We start from the raw sequence: 23,171 nt of genomic DNA on the forward strand, positions 1-23,171 counted from the left end.
CTCGCCAGCCAGGTTTTTACACCTGGCGCTGAGTTGGTTGCGTATGCAACGTTATCGCCACTTTCCAGTCTCAGCGCTCCTTATATGGTCTGGTCTCACTCGTCTCTTCCTCCCCTTCGGTTCGATCGCTTTCTCCTCTTGGTTTCTCCTTTGAATGTAGGCACACCTCGGCTTCCAAACTCCTAGGTGGCTGGTATGTCTACTTCATCTATGCACTCCTCTACTCCGTGTCTCGGCACAACCTTCCCCTCTGCTGTCCTTCTCCTCACTGACGCCTCTGTCACTTGGGTGCTCTGTTCTCTCTTTCAAACGGTCCCGCCTCCGCTTTTGTACCTGCCAAACCACACCTCCCTCTTCTTTCATTTGTCCGTGGTGACAGTCTGTCTGGGGACATTGGCCATGACCGTGGCCTTGGGCGTGACCGCGTGACTGCCGCTCTGCCACTCAATGTCTCTCAATACATGTGACCAGGGGATCATGGGGAAAACAATTATAAACAATACAGTGCGTAATAATAATTGGTACAAAAATAATAAGATGGTGGGGTTAAATGAGGCAATTATACACATTAAGCACCAATAAAAACAAATTACAAAAGTTTTAAGAACCCCTCATTTCACCCTTGTCACATATATAGCTATGAAGTGCTTATGTGGCCTTTTATAGTCGCTTCTTTTGTGCTTGTTTTCATAGACCTATTTGCTTATTTCTCTCGCAAAGTCTGGCAACACCGCTGTTGATGCAACATTAGCAGCCTCCAGCCTGTGAGGATTTTTGACACAGAGACGCGCTGCGCTCAACTCCAATCCATTGCGGTCTGTGTGCGGACTAGTGTGCGCAGGTGGCTGTTTGGTGTTATACTAATTTATAACTTGTTTGTAAAATTAATGAGGGGAAGGGGAGAACGTAACCCTCCTGTAACGCCCGTTACAACACCCCCGTTACTGTAATCCAGATTACACATTTTAAAATGTACTCTAGGACGTTACCGTTACGTTTTTTTTGTACTCCGTTACGTAACGGCGTTACATGTAATCCGTTACTTCCCAACCCTGAGTATTAGGTTGAGACACGACAGAAAACTAACTGGGAGATCTTATATAAAGATTTAAGAAAATAATACCATTATTAAACATTATTAAAATAATGCCACGCCAATATCACCAAAGAAACAAAAATACAGAAATGTATTGGTTGGCAGCGAGGTTGAGGTTTGACTTATGTATGCCCCCACATTAACATTTCATATTAAAAAAAATGTTAAATTAACATTTAATAATACATAACTGTATGGCAGGGCTATTCAATTGGCAGAAGAATTGAAAAAAAAAATCTTCTCAAATATATTTTACTTATTACACCCAAATGGTTGGAACAACCTCAGACGTTTGCCATCTTAACACAGACATCATCATAATCTATATCTGACATGTTCAGCAAAGTGCTGGTAAAATACCATGTTATGCATCCTCCGGGAAGGTAGGTGGCGGTGTGCACTCTAAAGACGCAAGAAAAAGGAGAAGAAGAACAACAAGGAAGCAGCTCTCCTGAAAGTAAGAAGAAGAACAACTTTCCTCCATTTCAACTAAATGAGGTTTGTTTGTTTGTCTGAAGTTTGTCTGCGTAAAAGAGAATATTGTATTGTTTGTTGTGGACATTTGATGAAGTCATTTCTTTACAGTTTGTAGGTGTTTGTTTTGTACATGAACTCCTTGGACTCATTCCCTCTTCAGTTGTATGCAGCCATGCTGCTATATGTGTGCGTTTGTTTGAAGTGTATTTTATATGTATTATTACATCTCTTTGTTTGATCACTATAATATAGGTTTACTTTAGCCTTGGATCAAGACTATCATACAGGTATTTTATGGAGTCTGACTTTGACTTTCGTATCTAAGACAGTCTTGGTCTCAACCCCCCTAATAGTCACTGGACATCCTTGAGGAAAGCCCGTACTTCTCCTCACATGTTCAAAACAATCATATTAAGTATCTAACCTGTAGCCACGGATGTCCACTAGACATTTGGAACACGTGTTCACTGTATTAGTCTACATTTTGTTTCAATAGATGTGTTTTAATCCCGTGTTTCTCGGATTCTGTCGGAAGTTCCCTGTATCCCTCAATGGGTGGTGGTGACGGGGCGCATCAGGTGAAAGTCGGTATTATACTCAATGTAAACAGGATGTAAACGAGGGGGAAATGGCGTTCAGGCACAGACGGGATTAAAACGCATATCTATTGAAAAATAGGGATTAATACAGTGAACAAATACTCCGAATGCTGAGTTAACATCCGGGGCTACAGGATAAGCAACTTATATTTTGCATTTGTACAAAGACCAACACTATCACAGTTTATACTTTAGTGTGAGTGTTTGTTTGTTTAATGTTGTATTTGGGCTAAAATAATTTATGTAAATGAGTCACAGTGAAGCTATCACAATGTAAACACAATGTTTGTCTGTCAGTAGAAAAATCCACTTTTGTGTCATGTTGTTATGGCAGTAATGTATGTGAATCTGCAGCATTGTATTTTTATACAGTGTTCTTGTTTTGTTGTTTTACACAATGGTGGAATAACTAACTAACTGAATTTACTCAGTGCTGTATTCAAGTACAATTTTGAGGTACCTTAAGATTATTTACATTTCATCTACTTTGCTACATCTCAGAATATTTGCATATCATTTACCTATTACTTACCTTGCAGATGTATGTATTTATAGTTATTACAAAACTAACATCAACCAATTAAGCCCTATTTAAAAGTAAGATATTCTAAAATAGCCGATCCATAAGCTCACAATGTGTCACATCAATAGATCTGCTATTTTGTGAAATGGGACATTCTGCATAATGAGTACTGCAAGTATGTTTTGCTGACAATATTGTACTTTTACTCAAGTAAAAGTTTTTAAGTAGGATGTTTTACTTGCAAATGTATTTCTACATTGTGATATTGCTACTTAGTACTTTAACTTCACTAACAAAAAATCAAAGTTCTTCCACCACTGTCTGAACCTGTGTACCTGCGTGCGTGCGTGCGTGCGTGCGTGTGTGTGTGGTCATTATAAACGGCATGTGAGCAGAATTCCAACGAATATTTTGGAGAACGCTCGTTTTGCATAACTCAATGTCCTGTTTATGTGCAATTTAGAAACGGGTAGGAACAGCCTGTCGACGCTGACGGTTTTGAAGTGATTTGAAGTTTTTTAATTACACATACGTTATAGACGGTCTATTTTCACTATTTGACTTCCAACAAAGTAACATCTAGGTTTAAGTGGTTAATGAATACTTATCTAAAAAAAAACGTTCTATCAATTACATGAAGCCTTGAATTCATGGAGATTTTTGTTTGTCACATGAGACAATAATCCAATATTTGACTAATGAAGTTAATAGGAGACCAATCTTAACAAGAGCAAAAACATATATTTTTCTAACCTGAATCATTAGTAGGCTCATCAGTAATCCCTGTAATAGTTGTTTTGGAGTTTATATTCTTTTATAGTTCGTCTCCTACCGCAGCAGAGTCCAAAATTATTGAATTATTGGGTCAGGAATGTGAGAAAAAAAAAACCCCGAAAGTATTCGAGTTCAGAGAAGAACTGAGAATTTTCTTTTTTCCGTGTTTGATTTAGAATCCTGTTCAACACAACTGAACCTTACCTGACCACCTGAGACTAGGGTTGGATCTGGAACCGGACCAACATTGAGGAACCAGAGTCAGTTCCATGACCATCACATTAGGGAGCGTTTCACACCTACACCCAACCCTACCTGAGACGACCCAGTAAACACAGAGGTTGGTATTTACTTTCCTCACAAATACACCAGATGTACAAGCTGACATCACGTTACGATGAAAATGAAATATTGTCAGCTTTTTTTTAAAGGGTGGCGCCATCTGTGTCCATTCCTGGTGCAGGAACGTGGATAGTTAGCATTTGATTGATTGATTGAATACTTTATTTAGAAGTTTGCAGAGAAAAAAAGCACATGGAAGTACAGTTCAAAATTCAACTAAATAGGATTGAAAAGCCACTGGATTGTTTCAATTGGGGTCCTCACATACTCAATTCATGGAGACATAAATAACAGACAGATATTCACTATTATTTAGAACATCATATAAACATTTTAAAGTTAAGAAAAACAAATATGTACAGTAAACAGTTTGAAGGGGGAGGGGTTAGGTTATGACTTTTACAGGGGCCAGTTTGGATGCTTAAGCATGCTAAAGTCGAGGGACACCTTTCCCCTTGGTGATCAACAAAACTCTAATGCATATCAGATGGCGGTTTTCTAGTGTCCTCATTCTCTTCATATCAAAACACTTTTCTTTTTTCTTTTCACATCAGCAATGGTGTAGAACAATATACAGTATAAAATGTCACGACACTTTTCAGTTCTTACTGACAGCATGTTCAGGTTTCAGTACTCTAGGTTTTTGCATGGTTTAAATAGGCTCTCTCCCTCCCCCTCTATTGTTCCCTGTCTATACTAATTGTATAGGAAATAAACTTGACTGTGATCTCATTAAATCAATTAAATATGTGTGGGCATACGTTGTGTGTGTGTGTGTGTGTGTGTGTGTGTGTGTGTGTGTGTGTGTGTGTGTGTGTGTGTGTGTGTGTGTGTGTGTGTGTGTGTGTGTGTTAGATTAATGGTGAATTTGTGTGTGTGTGTGTGTGTGTGTGTGTGTGTGTGTGTGTGTGTGTGTACTTTGCAACAGGTTTGTGGTGGTGTGTTGAAGCTCCGCTCCCTGCCAGACTCATCTGAGACGATTAGATTGACCTTCAGATCCAACACAACTTCCAGTGAGGAGGACAGACTGTCTTTCCACATCAGCTACAGGAGGGGATACTGACCCAGACCACTGGAACCTGCTGCTGACTCTGTCAGCTGAAGTATTGAGCAGTGTTTGTAGCTTCACTCTGAGACTAAATGGCTTCCAACTCGTCTCTTCCAGAAGAGTATTTTTCCTGTCCTGTGTGTCGTGACATCTTTAAAGATCCTGTTATACTGTCATGTAGCCACAGCTTCTGTAATGCTTGTCTGCAGGAATGGTGGAGACAGAAGAGAATAAATGAATGTCCAGTTTGTAAGGAAATACATCCAACAGATCATCTACCCCGTAACCTGGCTCTGAAGAACCTGTGTGAGGCCTTCATACAGGAGAGACAGAGAGCTTCAAAACGTAAGAGAACTTCATCAGGGTCTGAGGATCTCTGCAGTCTGCATGCTGAGAAACTCAAACTGTTCTGTCAGGAATGTCAACAGCCAGTGTGTGTTGTGTGTCTTCATTCGGAAAAACACACCAACCACCGTTTCAGACCCATCGATGAAGCTGCTCTGGATCACAAGAAGGAAGTTCAGAAATCACTGAAGCCTTTACAGGAGAAAAAGAAGGTATTTTATCACGTTTTGTGGCAAAGTGACAAAATAGCAAAACACATTAAGGTCCAGGCCCGACACACAGAGAGGCAGATTAAGGAACAGTTTAAGAAGCTTCATCAGTTTCTACAAGAGGAAGAGGAGGCCAGCATCACTGCGCTGAGGGATGAAGAGCAACAGAAGAGTCAGATGATAAATGAGAAGATGGAGGGTCTGAACAGAGACATATTAACCCTTTCAAACAACATCGGAGCCACAGAGGAGGAGCTGAGGGCTGAACACATCTCATTCCTGCAGAACTATAAGACCACAATGGAAAGAGTCCTGCTCACACTGCAGGACCCACAGCCGGTCTCTGGACCACTGATAGACGTGACCAAACACCTGAGCAACCTGACCTTCAGAGTCTGGAACAAGATGATAAACATTGTCTCCTACACTCCTGTCATTCTGGACCCCAACACTGCCTATCCTTCATACACCCTGTCTGATGATCTGACCAGTGTGAGAGGTGGAGAAAGACAGGAGCTTCCTGACAACCCAGAGAGGTTTGACAACGCTGGCTTTGTCCTGGGTTCTGAGGGCTTTAACTCAGGGACTCACAGCTGGGATGTTGAGGTTGGAGACAATGCAGACTGGATGCTGGGTGTGTTAGCAGAGTCTTACCAGAGGAAGGGAGAAGAACAGGGTCAATACTGGGGAATATGGTTAGAGGGACGTGAATACGCAGCATACTCCTCACCAGGGTCAGACACTGTTCTCTCACTGAAGCAGAATCCTCAGAGGATCAGAGTCCAGCTGGACTGGAATGAAGGAAAGCTGTCATTCTCTGATCCTGATACTAACACACACATACACACCTTCACACACACTTACACTGAAAAACTCTTTCCATTCATTTTCACTAATAATGATGATGATGCTGTCCCTGTGAAGATGTTACCTGGGAAGATCAGTGTAACTGTGGAACAATGCAGTTAGACATGATGATGTTGTTGATGATGATGATGATGATACATTGAGAGTCTTTAAAGGAGGATATTACTCATAGAATCTAAATGATTATGTTGTGGTCAAGACAGTCACATTAACAAGTGTTTCCTAAAGCAGGGGTTCTCAAACCTTTTCCTGCCAAGGACCCCCATCCCCTAGAAGAGAAGATTTATATTAAAACAATAAAAAATGTTTCGATATTTTTCCAATAATTTCAAAAATAGATGTACAGGATGTGAGCTTGTAGATCTGCTATTTTTGAATAGCCAACATATAAATGGATAAAGAAATATAATTTCATTTGATCTATTATACAAGGAAAACAACACCAATATCTGTTTAAAAACTCTGACCTTACTTAATTTTACTTTACTATGTCCTGTGGTACCAAAGAATTAGAGAATAAATAAATAAATGTAGTGAAAAGGATGAATACACTCAAAGGGATAGATAAGGAGAAGGAAGGACATGGATGGAAAAAAATATAATCAACTGAAAGTTTAAATACAGTGAGTCAAGCTGTTTTTTTTGTTTTGTCTTTACATTTTTTGGTCTTCATTCTCGCTGAACTGTCCATTTAGCTGTTTTTCTTCTCATTCAGTCTCTTAAATGAGACGGGAGACTATCTGTTACTGATGTGTTATGGGACTGCATTCCTAATAATTAAAGTCTTTGATTGATTGATGTACTTTATTTAGTAAGACATGAGAACAACAGCACATGGAAGTACAAATTCACAATACAAGGTCTACTAAACTGGGAGACTCATTAAGCACTGAGCTTGTTTAAGATGAGATCCCCATGCACACAAATCATGATGACATATAAGAGACAGACAGATATACACACTACTAACGTCATACAATCAGCTTACAGGTTACTGGTATGAAGAGTACAAGAGAATAGACGGGTTTCCGAGCGACGTCATCACAGAGCAGAATGCGCAATCTGCGCATGCCTGGGGGTGGAAGGCGCGTTCGAAAATACAGCCCTGAGCGGCAGTGAGCGCACTGGCCAATACAAACTAATAGGCGAGTGTGCTCCGGTGCTCCGGTGCGTAATTTCCAAACGCACCCATAGGCTTCCCCCCGCAGCTGCGCGGTCATATTCCTCTCAATGTTTACTAACAGGAAACCTGTCTATATGTACAAGAGAAGAAAAAAAGGGGTGGGGGGGGGGTAGGTTAAGACTTAGACAGGGGCCATTTTCGAATTGCAGCCTCCTGAAGGTTTAGGGCAGTTTTGAAAGTGAGTAGGGTTTTACACTCCTTTACTCATTTTGGTAGGGCATTCCACATTTTTGATGAATAGCATGAGAACGAGTTCATTCCCTTTGTTGTGCCAAATCTGGGTTGAACATGATTCGTGGAGCTGCCTCTGGTGTTATGATCGTGGACTTCATTAACGTTTTGGAAGCATTTTGACAAATACAGGGGGATCCCAATGTTGTGGTGTATCTTGAAGACCAGGCCCATAGCAAGTTGCTGTACTCTGTCCTCAACCCTAAGCCATCCAATCCTAGCAAAATGAGCAGGGGTTAGATGGGTTTTGTGATTAAGGCCAAGAAGTAGCCTTACTAGTTTGTTTTGGGATGTTTGGAGCCTTGTTTTTAAGGTCTGACTATAGAAACATGATCTGAAGTCATGGTTGTTTTTATAGTGAGGTAGTGGATGCATGTGTGATTCTAGTCTAGTCTTACTGCAGGGTGTGATGGCATGACGTCTGTGACTAAAACTGTTTTAGATTATTGTTACAAAACATGCATTAACCACTTCAGCCCAATGCATACTTCATATTTGAAAATAGCAGATGTACAAGCTCACAACGCGTCGCTTTGCGACACGTTGTGAGCTTGTAAGATCTGCTATTTTCAAAGCATTTTAAACATTTTGTAAACATGTGAAATGGGACATTCTGCAAAAGGTGTAGGCTACTTTTACTTTCAGTACTAAGTATATTTTAACGTGAATTATTTTGTACTTGTACTCAATTACATTTTGAATTCCAGACTTTTACTTTTACTTACAGAATATTTCTACATTGCGGTATTGATACTTTTACTTAAGTAAAACAGGCGAGTACTTTTTCCTCCACCAGAAGAGAACATATGGCCTGCTGCTCAGAGTCAGTGTTGCCATGTCTGCTTATTATAAGCCACTTTGGGCTTCTTTTTCTGTAAAGTTGCTTGTAAATATTGGTAGTTGCGGGTTGTGTTTTTTTGGGCTTGTTTCTAAGTGTAGTTGCTTATTTGGGCTTGTTTCCTAATGTTGTTAAACCATTGTTTCTCAAATATCTTCATGTCAAGGACCCCCAAATTAAATAATATGCATTTGTCTGTGGACCCCAATCTGAAAACATTTTATGCCAAGGACCCCCATACAAGATTTGTGTTTCAAGAATATTCAAAATTTGTACACATTTTCTTGAATTAAATAGCAGATATATATCGGCCATTTTCAAATAACCAATGTATACCAATGAAGGTGTAATGTATACATTTACACCTTCAGTCGATGCTTCATATCCATATGAGTAAAAACCAGGGTGGTGTGTTTATTTTTTGCGGAACAGCGCCCTCTACTGGCAGTGACGTCAGGACTTCGGTGCTCTATGCGCGGTGCCCTTTAAGTGTTACGACAGTACTGGTTTACGGCCGTTTTTACGACAGCCGTTCCTTCTCACGTTGGTAGGAGAAAGCGCGGGTCAGATGGTTGTTGCCTGTGAGAAACATCAAGTGACTCTAAAGTATCTTCTGTGAGACTCTCTTCTGTTAGGTGAGCACTAGTGATGGCAAAATGAAGCTTTTTTGAACCACTGAACCACTTGAACCAATCGGTTCACAAATGGGTTCATTGCTCGAAGCTTCAGTGATAGTGACATCTCCTGGTGAAATGCAAGACTGCATTTCATTTAAAAGCTGAGGCTTTTAATAGAGACAACGAAACACTTTTAATAGGAGACAGTAAAACAAGAGTAAATATTATCAGATTAGATTTTTGTTGTGAAATGTTCCTATTGCAAGGAATGTACTGTACAAATAAAATCTTGACTGATTCATGTTTGTATTCAACTATTTGGGCAACATCAAAGGTTTATCCTGTAATTAAATATTGAAATAAAATAAAATAAACACAAATAAACTGTGTGTATGAAGCAGGGTGTGCTTATGTTTGTAGGATGGGGAACACTCAAAGATTTGACACATTGAATTTATTTATTATGGCAAATTAATAATAATACATTAATGTCAGATTTAATTTGAAATGAAGCAGGCAGGTCTTGAGTCATAATACAGTCATGTCATATAAAACCACATTGTTTTTATAACTTTAAAAATTATTCAATGGCCTTCTCATTTTTGTTACATTAACACAAATGTGTTTAATTAATCATAAGGGTCAACTTTAATACTTCGTATTGAACAGATTCCATGCGAGTTACTTGCAACGTTGATTAAATGTGTTGGTTATATAACTTTTATAGTAACACAATAGATCGGCCACTGTTACTTAATAACATGACAATTAAGTATGACACCCCAGGATCGAACCCACGACCCTCCGTTCACTAGTCCCGCACGCTACGGACCACGCTACGAAAGACACATTCAGTTGAGTCTTTTCTGTAGGATTTATTATCATTACGGCAGCCGATCCGTGGCAACTCATTGTCTCGAACCAGTTCGAGGAAATGAACCACTTGCTGCTTCGGACGTCATAGGTCACGTGATTTTCTCCGCACTGAAGCAAGCCTCGAAGCAGTGGTTCTATGTTAATTTATTTCAGGGTTCGAAGCGTGTGTCGGCGCTTTAGTGTCAGACTGCCATCACTAGTGAGCACTGAACATGTTGATTTAAGAGCTGTAACATTATCTTATCTGTCATATCATATTAGCCTTAGATCAAGAAGACTATCGTAGATGTATTTGATCGGTTTGGACATTTTTATATCTGCGAGAGTCTTACCCCTAGCCTGGTAAACCCTCCCTCCGGAAATCTCATATTTTACCCCCCCCCCCTCCCCAGTTTGTCGTGGAATGTCACCAGCAAAGCCCGTATTTCTCCTAACATATACAAAATGCTAAGTGCCGGTGTGTGTGTGTGTAATGTATTAGTCCATATTGTTCAATAAAGAAGTGTTTTAATCCCGTCGGTGGCCGAAAGACATCCCCCCCCTCGTTTACTTCCTGTTTACACTGAGTGTAATTCCGGCTTTCACCAGATGCGCCCCATCACTAACTTCCTACAGAATCGTCCACAGACGGGATTAAAACACTTTTTTTATTGAAAAATATGGACTAATACATTACACACACACTCCGGACACCTAGTTAACATTTGGGGCAAGCGGGTAAGCACCTTATATTTTGCATAGCAGCTGCTCTGCTCATAGACCAACATTACACTGCCGTGAGAGGTCTCCGTTTTTAGTAAAAAATAAACTAAACTATTTAGCTACTCACCGAAACAAAGGCTGTTTTGTGTTGTTGAAAGTCTATTCTCCAGGGTGGGAAGACTATCAGCACCCCACCTTCTCTGTATAATACACTTTTGGGGCAGAAAATAACACATGTACCGCCAGACGGAAATGATTTTATTTACTCCACTGCGCCCCTACAGATCTGGTCAATATAAATGACCATTGAGCAGATCTATAGAGGGCGCAGTGGAGTAAATAAAATAATTGTACAAGGAAATAAAATACATTCTACAGTTGGTACAGCTACATGGTCTTTGTAATAATTTTGTCATGAGCTGCAGCATTGGTTACACAAACACTATTTTGAAAATCATCCAAGACTGTCATATTATATATGACAGTCTTGTATCAAGGCTAGGTATAAATGAGTCACAGTGAAACTATCAGTGTATGATATGAATAACTATTGAGTTGTGTGTTTGTCTGGAGGGAGTGATACTTGACACTTATTAAACCATTAGTTTGATCTAAGTGTGAAAACAAACCATAGCGTTGTCCCAGTTCTGTAGAAATAAACACAATGCTTGTCCTGTCAGTATATAATCAATGGCTTTCACAAAAATCCACTTTTGTCATGTTGTTATGACAGACTTACTGCCAGTAATAATCTCTGAATCTGCAGTATTGCATTTTTATAAAGTGTTGTTCTTGTTTTGCTGTGTTTTACACCTACACAATGGTGGAGTAACTAGTAACTGAATTTACTCAGTACTGAGTACAATGTTGAGGTACCTTGAGTATTTATATTTTTAGTTCTATACAGTACATCTACTTCTCTAAATCTCAGGAGAATATTATGCTTTTAATTCCACTGCAGTCATTTTTATGTACTACCTTCTTTGCATATTTAATTATTTATACGTATTATTACAATAATAATACTTTATACTTGGGATATTGAAAAATAGCCGATTTACAAGCTCTCAATGTGCTGCTTCGAGTTGTGTGCTTGTAGATGTGAAATGGGACATTCGGCATAATGAGCACTGCAAGTATATTTTGCTGCCAATATTTTTGAACTTTTACTCAAGTAAAAGTTGTAAAGCATTTTTTAATTACTTTTTTTTTAACTTGTGACAGTATTTCTACATTATGGTATTGCTACTTTTACTCTTAACTTTTTAGTTTCAAGGCCCACTATGACTCTTGTCTTGAGAGTGTACAAATGGAACCAAAAGGACCCTTGCAGGTCCATTTGGTTCCATTTGTACATTATCAGAGTTACAGACCTGTAAGGGTCCATTTGGTAACCCAGAGGTATACAACACTGTATTTGTTCATACATTTCTTTAATGAAGGCTGATTTATTTATTTATTTTCAAATCTAGGAATGGTTAAAGGGAAGCGTTAAGGAATCAGACCGTGGAGATAATTATGTCAACAGGCAAAACACGTGGAGTGAACCTTTAAAGTTATTGCACTGACAGCATGTTCAGGTTTCAGTACTCTGGGTATTTGCATGGGTTAAGTAGACTCCCTCCGTCTCTATTGTTTCCTGTCTATACTAATTATATAGGAAATAAAAGACTGTCCTGACTTTGATACATCTCATTCAACCAATTCAATATGTTTGGGCTGTACGTTATATGTGTATTACATTAAGTGTGTGTGTGTGTGTGTGTGTGTGTGTGTGTGTGTGTGTGTGTGTGTGCGCGCGCGCTTTGCAACAGGTCTGTGGAAGTGTGTCAAAGCTCCGCCCCCCGTCAGACTCATCTGAGACGATAAGATTGACCTTCAGATCAAACGCATCTTCCAGTGAGGAGGACAGACTGTCTTTCCACATCAGCTACAGGAGGGAATACTGACCCAGACCACTGGAACCTGCTGCTGACTCTGTCAGCTGAATGGACTTTAACAACAACCACGATTCACAGTGAAAGTAAACTTCAGGGAACATTCTAGAAGAGGAAGTGTTACCATCACTGACTCACATCCTGTATTAAGCAGAGTGTTTGTAGCTTCACTCAGAGACTAAATGGCTTCCACGTCATCTCTTCCAGAAGAGGATTTTTCCTGTCCTGTGTGTCGTGACATCTTTAAAGATCCTGTTGTCCTGTCATGTAGCCACAGCTTCTGTAATGCTTGTCTGCAGGAATGGTGGAGACAGAAGGGAATAAAACAATGTCCAGTTTGTAAGGAAATACATTCAACACATCATCTACCCCGTAACCTGGCTCTGAAGAACCTGTGTGAGGCCTTCATACAGGAGAGACAGAGAGCTTCAAAACGTAAGAGAACTTCATCAGGGTCTGAGGATCTCTGCAGTCAGCATGCTGAGAAACTCAAACTGTTCTGTCTGGAATGTCAACAGCCAGTGTGTCTTGTGTGTCGAGATTCTAAAAAACACATAAACCACAGTTTCAGACCCTTCGATGAAGCTGCTCTGGATCACAAGGAGGACGTCAGGACATTACTGAAGACTTTACAGGAGAAACTGGAGGTCTTTTATAAAGTTAAAAAGCAAAGTGACCGAACAGCAGAACACATTAAGGTCCAGGCCCGGCACACAGAGAGGCAGATTAAAGACCAGTTTAAAAAGCTTCATCGGTTTCTACAAGAGGAAGAGGAGGCCAGCATCACTGCACTGAGGGATGAAGAGCAGCAGAAGAGTCAGATGATGAAGGAGAAGATTGAGGGTCTACACAGAGACATATTAACCCTTTCAAACAACATCAGAGCCATAGAGGAAGAGCTGAGAGCTGAACACATCTCATTCCTGCAGAACTACAAGACCACAATGGAAAGAGTCCAGCTCACACTGCAGGACCCACAGCCGGTCTCTGGACCTCTGATGGGCGTGGCTAAACACCTGAGCAACCTGACCTTCAGAGTCTGGAACAAGATGAAGGACATTGTCTCCTACACTCCTGTCATTCTGGACCCCAACACTGCCAATCCATCATACACCCTGTCTGATGATCTGACCAGCGTGAGACGTGGAGAATGGCAGCAGCTTCCTGACAACCCAGAGAGGTTTGACAAAGTTGCCTATGTCCTGGGTTCTGAGGGCTTTAACTCAGGGACTCACAGCTGGGATGTTGAGGTTGGAGACAATGCAGACTGGGAAGTGGGTGTGTTAGCAGAGTCTTACCAGAGGAAGGGAGAAGAACAGGGTCAATACTGGGGAATATGGTTAGAGGGATGTAGATACGCAGCAGAGTCCTCACCAGTCTCAGACACTGTTCTCTCATTGGAGCAGAAACCTCAGAGGATCAGAGTCCAGCTGGACTGGAATGAAGGAAAGCTGTCATTCTCTGATCCTGATACTAACACACACATACACACCTACACACACACTTTCACTGAAACACTCTTTCCATTCATTAACATTAATAGAAATACTGTCCCTCTGAAGATGTTACCTGGGAAGATCAGTGTAACTGTGGAACAATGCAGTTAGACATGATGATGATGATGATGATGATGATGATGATGATGATGATACATTGAGAGTCTTTAAAGGAGGATATTACTCATAGAATCTAAATGATTGTGTTGTGGTCAAAGACAGTCACATTAACAAGTGTTTCCTAAAGCAGGGGTTCTCAAACCTTTTCATGTCAAGGACACCCATCCCCTAGAAGAGAAACAATTAAAAATGATTCAATACATTTTCTATATTTTTCCAATAATTTCAAAAATAGCCGTGAGCTTGTAGATCTGCTATTTTTGAATAGCCCACATATAAATGGATAAAGCTGTTAAAATGATTGTGATGCTATATTAACTATACCCCCTGGAAGCAGTGATTCTCATCCTATGGGGCTTTTTTCTTTAAAACCTGTAAAATGAAAATGAGTTTTCATTGTTATCCCGATACATTTAAATCCCTATTCAACGGGATAACAATGAAAACTGTTTTCCTCCAATCTGTGATGTCATCAAAATGTCCATATTGTGATCATGTCATGTTTTTATGGATCACACTAATATAGTAATATTATACTTTTTATTTTCATTTGATCTATTATACAAGGAAAACAACACCAATATCTGTTTAAAAACTCTGACCTTACTTAAATTTACTTTAGTAAAAATGACTGATTTACTTTACTCTGTCCTGTGGTACCAAAGAATTAGAGAATAAATAAATACATGTAGTGAAAAGGATGAATACACTCAAAGGGATAGATAAGGAGAAGGAAGGACATGGATGGAAAACAATATAATCAACTGAAAGTTTAAATACAGTGAGTCAAGCTGTTATTTAGTTTTGTCTTTACATTTTTTGGTCTTCATACTCGCTGAACTGTCCATTTAGCTGTTTTTCTTTTCATTCAGTCTCTTAAATGAGACGGGAGACTATCTGTTACTGATGTGTAATGGGACTGCATTCCTAATAATTAAAGTCTTTGATTGATTGATTGATTGATGTACTTTATTTAGTAAGACATGAGAACAACAGCACATGGAAGTTCAAATTCACAATACAAGGTCTACTAAACTGGGAGACAAATTAAGCACTGAGCTTGTTTAAGATGAGATCCCCATGCACACAAATCATGATGACATATAAGAGACAGACAGATATACACACTACTAATGTCATACAATCAGCTTACAGGTTACTGGTATGAAGAGTACAAGAGAATATGTACAAGAGAAGAAAAAAAGGGGTGGGGGGGGGGGGGGTAGGTTAAGACTTAGACAGGGGCCATTTTTGAATTGCAGCCTCCTGAAGGTTTAGGGCAGTTTTGAAAGTGAGTAGGGTTTTACACTCCTTTACTCCTTTTGGTAGGGCATTCCACATTTTTGATGGATAGCATGAGAACGAGTTCATTCCCTTTGTTGTGCCAAATCTGGGTTGAACATGATTCATGGAGCTGCCTCTGGTGTTATGATCGTGGACTTCATTAACGTTTTGGAAGTATTTTGACAAATACAGGGGGATCCCAATGTTGTGGTGTATCTTGAAGACCAGGCCTATAGCAAGTTGCTGTACTCTGTCCTCAACCCTAAATCATCCAATCCTAGCAAAATGAGCAGGGGTTATATGGGTTTTGTGATTGAGGCCAAGAAGTAGCCTTACTAGTTTGTTTTGGGATGTTTTTGGAGCCTTGTTTTTAAGGTCTGACTATAGAAACATGATCTGAAGTCATGGTTGTTTTTATAGTGAGGTAGTGGATGCATGTGTGATTCTAGTCTAGTCTTACTGCAGGGTGTGATGGCATGACGTCTGTGACTAAAACTGTTTTAGATTATTGTAACAAAACATGCATTAACCACTTCAGAAGTTCAGCCCAATGCATACTTCATATTTGAAAATAGCAGATGTACAAGCTCACAACGCGTCGCTTTGCGACACGTGAGCTTGTAAGATCTGCTATTTTCAAAGCATTTTAAACATTTTGTAAACATGTGAAATGGGACATTCTGCAAAAGGTGTAGGCTACTTTTACTTTCAGTACTAAGTATATTTTAACGTGAATTATTTTGTACTTGTACTCAATTACATTTTGAATTCCGGACTTTTACTTTTACTTACAGAATATTTCTACATTGTGGTATTGATACTTTTACTTAAGTAAAACAGGCGAGTACTTTTTCCTCCACCAGAAGAGAACATATGGCCTGCTGCTCAGAGTCAGTGTTGCCATGTCTGCTTATTATAAGCCACTTTGGGCTTCTTTTTCTGTAAAGTTACTTGTAATATTGGTAGTTGCGGGTTGTGTTTTTTTGGGCTTGTTTCTAAGTGTAGTTGCTTATTTGGGCTTGTTTCCTAATGTTGTTAAACCATTGTTTCTCAAATATTTTCATGTCAAGGACCCCCAAATTAAATAATATGCATTTGTCTGTGGACCCCAATCTGAAAACATTTTATGCCAAGGACCCCCATACAAGATTTGTGTTTCAAGAATATTCAAAATTTGTACACATTTTCTTGAATTAAATAGCAGATATATATCGGCCATTTTCAAATAACCAATGTATATGTTTAAAGGGCGAAGGGCTCGCTAGCTTTTTGGGCTTGTTTTCATAGACCTGGTTGGTTGCTTGTTTCTCTCTCAAAACCTGGCAACACTGCTCAGAGTCTGCATCGTTTATGATATCCATTCATATTTGATACAACCTATTTCTGGCGAAGATTGAATTAATTCTGCCTTAAAAGTCTTAAGAACTACTACTTCCGGGTCTGAAATCACTGCCCCACAGCAGCCGCGTTCATGGGAAATGTAGTCTTTGGGTTGTTTGACTCGTTTCTAGTGTTTATATTGTGTTACTAATTGGGTAAAGGTGTACATTTACACCTTCAGTCGATGCTTCATATCCATATGAGTAAAAACCAGGGTGGTGTGTTTATTTTTTGCGGAACAGCGCCCTCTACTGGCAGTGACGTCAGGACTTCGGTGCTCTATGCGCGGTGCCCTTTAAGTGTTACGACAGTACTAGTTTACGGCCGTTTTTACGACAGCCGTTCCTTCTCACGTTGGTAGGAGAAAGCGCGGGTCAGATGGTTGTTGCCTGTGAGAAACATCAAGTGACTCTAAAGTATCTTCTGTGAGACTCTCTTCTGTTAGGTGAGCACTGAATGTTGATTTAAGAGCTGTAACATTATCCTATCTGTCATATGATATTAGCCTTAGATCAAGAAGACTATCGTAGATGTATTTGATCGATGTTGACATTTTTATATCTGCAAAAGTCTTACCCCTAGCCTGGTAAACCCTCCCTCCGGAACTCTCATATCTTAGCCCCCCCAGTTTGTCGTGGAATGTCACCAGCAAAGCCCGTAGTTATCCAAACATGTACAAAATGCAAAATATAAGGTGCTTACCCGCTTGCCCCAAATGTTAACTAGGTGTCCGTTGTGTTTGTGTAATGTATTATTCCATATTGTTCAATAAAGAAGTGTTTTAATCCCGTCGGTGGCCGAAAGACATCCCCCCTCGTTTACGCGAACAGTCTTCTCCCGGGTGGTTGAAGCCAGAAGGGGGCGAGGGGCGGGGCTGGCGGCAGGGGCAGGCAGGAGTAATGCTAGTGCTGAGATGCTCTCAGCAGCAGAGCTCCGTTCCGTCAGCAGAAATTGGACTTCCGGTTTTCGAGCTAGCAGAAATAAGGGTTCCGGTTGCCTTCAAAATAAGAGCGTGAATTTTTTATGTTTTTTAAAAGACACAAATCTAATTTAAAAATACATTTATGATGTATGCCTTTTAAATGGCTCATACTAAAACACTTCTAAGTGGCAAGTTTAAAAAAGAAAGACACAATTGTATTTAAAAAATACATTTATGATGTACATTATGTCTTTTTAAATGGCTTATACTAGATCACTTCTAAGTGCCAGGTTGTTCCAGTTTGAAATTGGCTATTGACCCCCATTAAATGTGCACTTAGCACTGTTTTGCACTTTAACTGGATATTGATTTGTGTGTGTTACATATATGTATTGTTTTTGTATTGTTTGTCCATTGTTGTAATAATGATGACTCTAGGCCAGGTCACTCTTGGAAAATGATGATGATATAATATTGTTTATTGCAGAAGCAAATAAACAATGATAAAAGAGACCACAAAATATGCTACAAATAATAATAGTAGATAGTGCAAGCGAGATAAAAAAAAGAGAAGAATTTGGGCTTTATAAAGTTGATCTCACGTATTTAAAAACTAAAATACAATACAAATACAAAAGTAATCAGAAAAAAAATATTACAAATTTATATTATTTAACAACATATATACAACATGGAAACACAGCATAAAAAAAGATAGAGAAATATTAGTACATTTTTAGTGTGTGTGTGTGTGTGTGTGTGTGTGTGTGTGTGTGTGTGTGTGTGTGTGTGTGTGTGTGTGTGTGTACTTCTCCATAACTGAGCGCCCCTAAACTTGATAGAAAATGGATACAGACCAGTAGAGAATATTGGTGAACATTTGAGAGATAATTTGTAAAAAAAAAAGAAAGTGGCAGGCCGCCCAGTGCGGCCTGACGTAAGAAAAGTGCCAATTTCAGACAATACTGGACACTGGACAGGAGACGGCTGTTGGCGCCAGCACTTTTGACATACGCACACGTTCAGGGAGACCCCCTCTACAACGCCACACTCTCCGCTAAGCCAGACAGGTGTATTTGGAAAAATGGTGGGCCGTCCAGTGAGGTCAGGGGTCAGAAAACAGCCATTTTTAGTGCATAGACTTCACAAATTGGGCGCTGGACACGAGACAGCTATTTGTGGCAGCACTTGTGACATACGCACGCGTTCAGGGAGACCCCCTCTACAACGCCACACTCTCCGCTAAGCCAGACAGGTGTATTTGGAAAAGTGGCGGGCCGTCCAGTGAGGTCAGGGGGCAGAAAACAGCCATTTTTAGTGCATAGACTTCACAAATTGGGCGCTGGACACGAGACAGCTATTTGTGGCGGCACTTGTGACATACGCACGCGTTCAGGGAGACCCCCTCTACAACGCCACACTCTCCGCTAAGCCAGACAGGTGTATTTGGAAAAGTGGCGGGCCGTCCAGTGAGGTCAGGGGCAGAAAACAGCCATTTTTAGTGCATAGACTTCACAAATTGGGCGCTGGACACGAGACAGCTATTTGTGGCGGCACTTGTGACATACGCACGCGTTCAGGGAGACCCCCTCTACAACGCCACACTCTCCGCTAAGCCAGACAGGTGTATTTGGAAAAATGGCGGGCCGTCCAGTGAGGTCAGGGGTCAGAAAACAGCCATTTTTAGTGCATAGACTTCACAAATTGGGCGCTGGACACGAGACAGCTATTTGTGGCGGCACTTGTGACATACGCACGCGTTCAGGGAGACCCCCTCTACAACGCCACACTCTCCGCTAAGCCAGACAGGTGTATTTGGAAAAATGGCGGGCCGTCCAGTGAGGTCAGGGGTCAGAAAACAGCCATTTTTAGTGCATAGACTTCACAAATTGGGCGCTGGACACGAGACAGCTATTTGTGGCGGCACTTGTGACATACGCACGCGTTCAGGGAGACCCCCTCTACAACGCCACACTCTCCGCTAAGCCAGACAGGTGTATTTGGAAAAGTGGCGGGCCGTCCAGTGAGGTCAGGGGGCAGAAAACAGCCATTTTTAGTGCATAGACTTCACAAATTGGGCGCTGGACACGAGACAGCTATTTGTGGCGGCACTTGTGACATACGCACGCGTTCAGGGAGACCCCCTCTACAACGCCACACTCTCCGCTAAGCCAGACAGGTGTATTTGGAAAAGTGGCGGGCCGTCCAGTGAGGTCAGGGGCAGAAAACAGCCATTTTTAGTGCATAGACTTCACAAATTGGGCGCTGGACACGAGACAGCTATTTGTGGCGGCACTTGTGACATACGCACGCGTTCAGGGAGACCCCCTCTACAACGCCACACTCTCCGCTAAGCCAGACAGGTGTATTTGGAAAAATGGCGGGCCGTCCAGTGAGGTCAGGGGTCAGAAAACAGCCATTTTTAGTGCATAGACTTCACAAATTGGGCGCTGGACACGAGACAGCTATTTGTGGCGGCACTTGTGACATACGCACGCGTTCAGGGAGACCCCCTCTACAACGCCACACTCTCCGCTAAGCCAGACATGAGACAGCTATTTGCCGTGGCACTTACTATTACTTACTTACAATTATAACAATCTGTTCTTGCTTACAATTGGCCGCTGATCATTCAGGCTACAGTCACAATTTAACACAAAAAAATGTAGATTAATATCACAGACTGAGGTTACCTGTTGTTGTTTTTATTTCGTTTTAGTCATAGTCTTTTGAATAACATTTAATTTAGTTTTAGTCATATTTTATTCACCTTAAATGTTTGTTTTAGTGTAGTTTTAGTCGACTAAATATAATACGATTTTAGTCGACTAAATCTACAGTTGATTTTGTCGTCAAAAATGTATTTTGGCAGGCCTTGATGGCGTCGTAATGCTACATTTTACACTTGGTTGCATGCTGAAATTAGCCAATCTACTGCTGTGACTTCGCCTATCAAATTAAATAAAATACATTTTAAAAAGTTCTATTGATGTCACCTCCTTATGACTCCATAATAAATCAAACCTACTCATTGGCTTTTTGGAAGAGGATGCAAGTCCCAGGAAGTGCCACAGAATATCATCAGGAAGTTTTAAAGCATCTTCTGTGTATACAGTACTGTTGCGTTGACCAGTTATTGATAGATATGTGTGGATACTCCCACAAAACAGACATGGCTATGGACAAGCCTTGCTACTATTTCAGTTTCCCAGTTTGACATCAGTATAAAATTTTAATACCATTATAAGGCACACACCAACATCTCGTTCTGTGTCTCTCTCCGTTCCTGAGATATGACTGATGTAACATTGACTGTGACTATGATTGTGACCTTGAGCCATTTTTATAGGGCAGCCTAGAGATCATTTCTACCAAGTTCCATGAAAATCTGAAACTCTCTTCTATCAGGTAATGGATGTGGAGCCATTTCAAAATGTGTGACATTTTCAAAGAGAACTCTGGAACTAATCTGAACAAGAATCAATAGGGATTTATTTGTCACTTACTCAATACAGGTACAAGCAGTGAAATGTTTGGGGCTGTTTCTACAGAGACTGTGCTAACACAACCAATATCTTTTTAGAATTATAGATAACAGAAATAAAATGAAAGTACAGATGGAATGGCATGTATGATAAACCTCTTAAAACATGTATGATAATCTGTAGCAGCAGTGGCAAATGTGCAAAAATACAAGATAGCAACGCATTGCAGGCTTGCAGGCTTATGCAAAGGCTAAAATGTAATTAGATACCATGTTATGTAGACAGATGCCAGGCCATTGTTGACCTGGCATCCTATAGTTTGAATAGTTTCAATGTAGAGATTATAGATTTTTTGGGGGGATAGGGAGCTGTTAGACTGATGATTCTTGGTTTACATACAGTATGATCCTAGATTACTATTTCTATGCATTTGATGTATTACCTTGCTTACTGTAAATCGCTCTGGATTAAGAGCGTCTGCTAAATGCCTAAATGCCTAAATTGTAAATCACATTGTGAGCTTGTACAGTATATCGCCTATTTTAACTATTTTAAAATAGTCCCAGTCCCACACGTACAGTCCCAGTCTGGTACTACCAGGTGACCAATTGACACTTATTTGCACAATGTTATTTGCACAATGCACTGACAGACACATCTAAGAACTCTCAAACCCATAGAATCACTTTACAAACAGACATTAAAAACACTTGATCAAAAACCCAACCGTTACCACCATTGCCGTATAGTTCAAAAGTATAATTTATTTAATTTTGATAGCTTTAAACATTTTGCAGATGCCTGTCTCATTTTTAAGGTTTTAAATGGGCTTGCACCTCCACCACTAAAACAGTTCATAGAGCGAAGGGAGAGTGGTGACAGATCAACAAGGGCAACTACCAGAGGAGACTGTGAGGTACCATTCAGACGGAGTGTGTTGGTAAAACAGTCTTCTCGGTTAGAGCCCCCCATCACTGGAACAGTCTTCCTACCGAAGTAAGAGAGACCAACAACTTTCTAACCTTCAAATTCAACCTTAAAAGATGGCTAAAAGCTAACCAAATTTGTAATCATGAGTAAATTTCGCCTCCATTAATCACTGATGTGTTTCCTCCTATTTTACTGTATTGTACTATGTCTACTTGTTTTGTATAGTTGACAATGTCTCTTTTTGTATGGATAACTATACCACTTTTTTAACAGCCTGCCCAGGGACTACAGATGAAAATTAGCCAACTCTGGCTCATTTACATGGACGTGAATAACTGACATGTTGATCAATGTGCATTGTCCCTGTTAAATAAATAAATATAAATAAATGTGCACTGACAAGTGATTCTGACGTATATCTGCATGCTAATCGTCTATTTTCACTATTTAAAAAAAAAATTTTTTAGAGGGGGTCTGAAAATGGCTGTTTTCTGACCCTTGACCTCACTGGACGGCCCGCCACTTTTCCAAATACACCTGTCTGGCTTAGCGGAGAGTGTGGCGTTGTAGAGGGGGTCTCCCTGAAAGTGCCGCCAAAAATACCTGTCTTGTGTCCAGCGCCCAATTTGTGAAGTCTATGCACTAAAAATGGCTGTTTTCTGACCCCTGACCTCACTGGACGGCCCGCCATTTTTCCAAATACACCTGTCTGGCTTAGCGGAGAGTGTGGCGTTGTAGAGGGGGTCTCCCTGAACGCGTGCGTATGTCACAAGTGCCGCCACAAATTCCTGTCTCGTGTCCAGCGCCCAATTTGTGAAGTCTATGCCCTAAAAATGGCTGTTTTCTGACCCCTGACCTCACTGGACGGCCCGCCACTTTTCCGAATACAC

At 40.5% G+C, this 23,171-nt stretch overlaps 2 protein-coding genes across 3 annotated transcripts in view; both read left to right on the top strand.

Moving 5' to 3' along the window:
- Positions 1 to 1,528: 1,528 nt before the first annotated feature.
- Positions 1,529 to 23,171, top strand: part of LOC311063861 (nuclear factor 7, ovary-like) — a 28,671-nt gene continuing 7,028 nt past the window's right edge. The window contains exons 1-2 of one of the 2 annotated variants that reach the window (XM_084083473.1): positions 1,529 to 1,594; positions 3,646 to 3,809. The gene's annotated coding sequence lies outside the window, so the exon portion shown is untranslated. Of the gene's footprint in view, positions 1,595 to 3,645; positions 3,810 to 17,304; positions 17,390 to 23,171 lie in introns of those variants that run through there. The other variant, XM_084083474.1, reaches the window with a different exon arrangement.
- LOC311063863 (nuclear factor 7, ovary-like) lies at positions 12,553 to 15,236 on the top strand. Its single transcript, XM_084083476.1, has one exon. It carries the CDS (start codon positions 12,847 to 12,849, stop codon positions 14,269 to 14,271), a length of 1,425 nt encoding a protein of 474 aa, XP_083939602.1. The 5' UTR covers positions 12,553 to 12,846; the 3' UTR covers positions 14,272 to 15,236.

The sequence above is a fragment of the Gymnoscopelus microlampas genome (genome assembly GCF_963454915.1).
Source record: "Gymnoscopelus microlampas genome assembly, chromosome: 16".
In the NCBI taxonomy this organism is placed as follows: domain Eukaryota; kingdom Metazoa; phylum Chordata; class Actinopteri; order Myctophiformes; family Myctophidae; genus Gymnoscopelus; species Gymnoscopelus microlampas.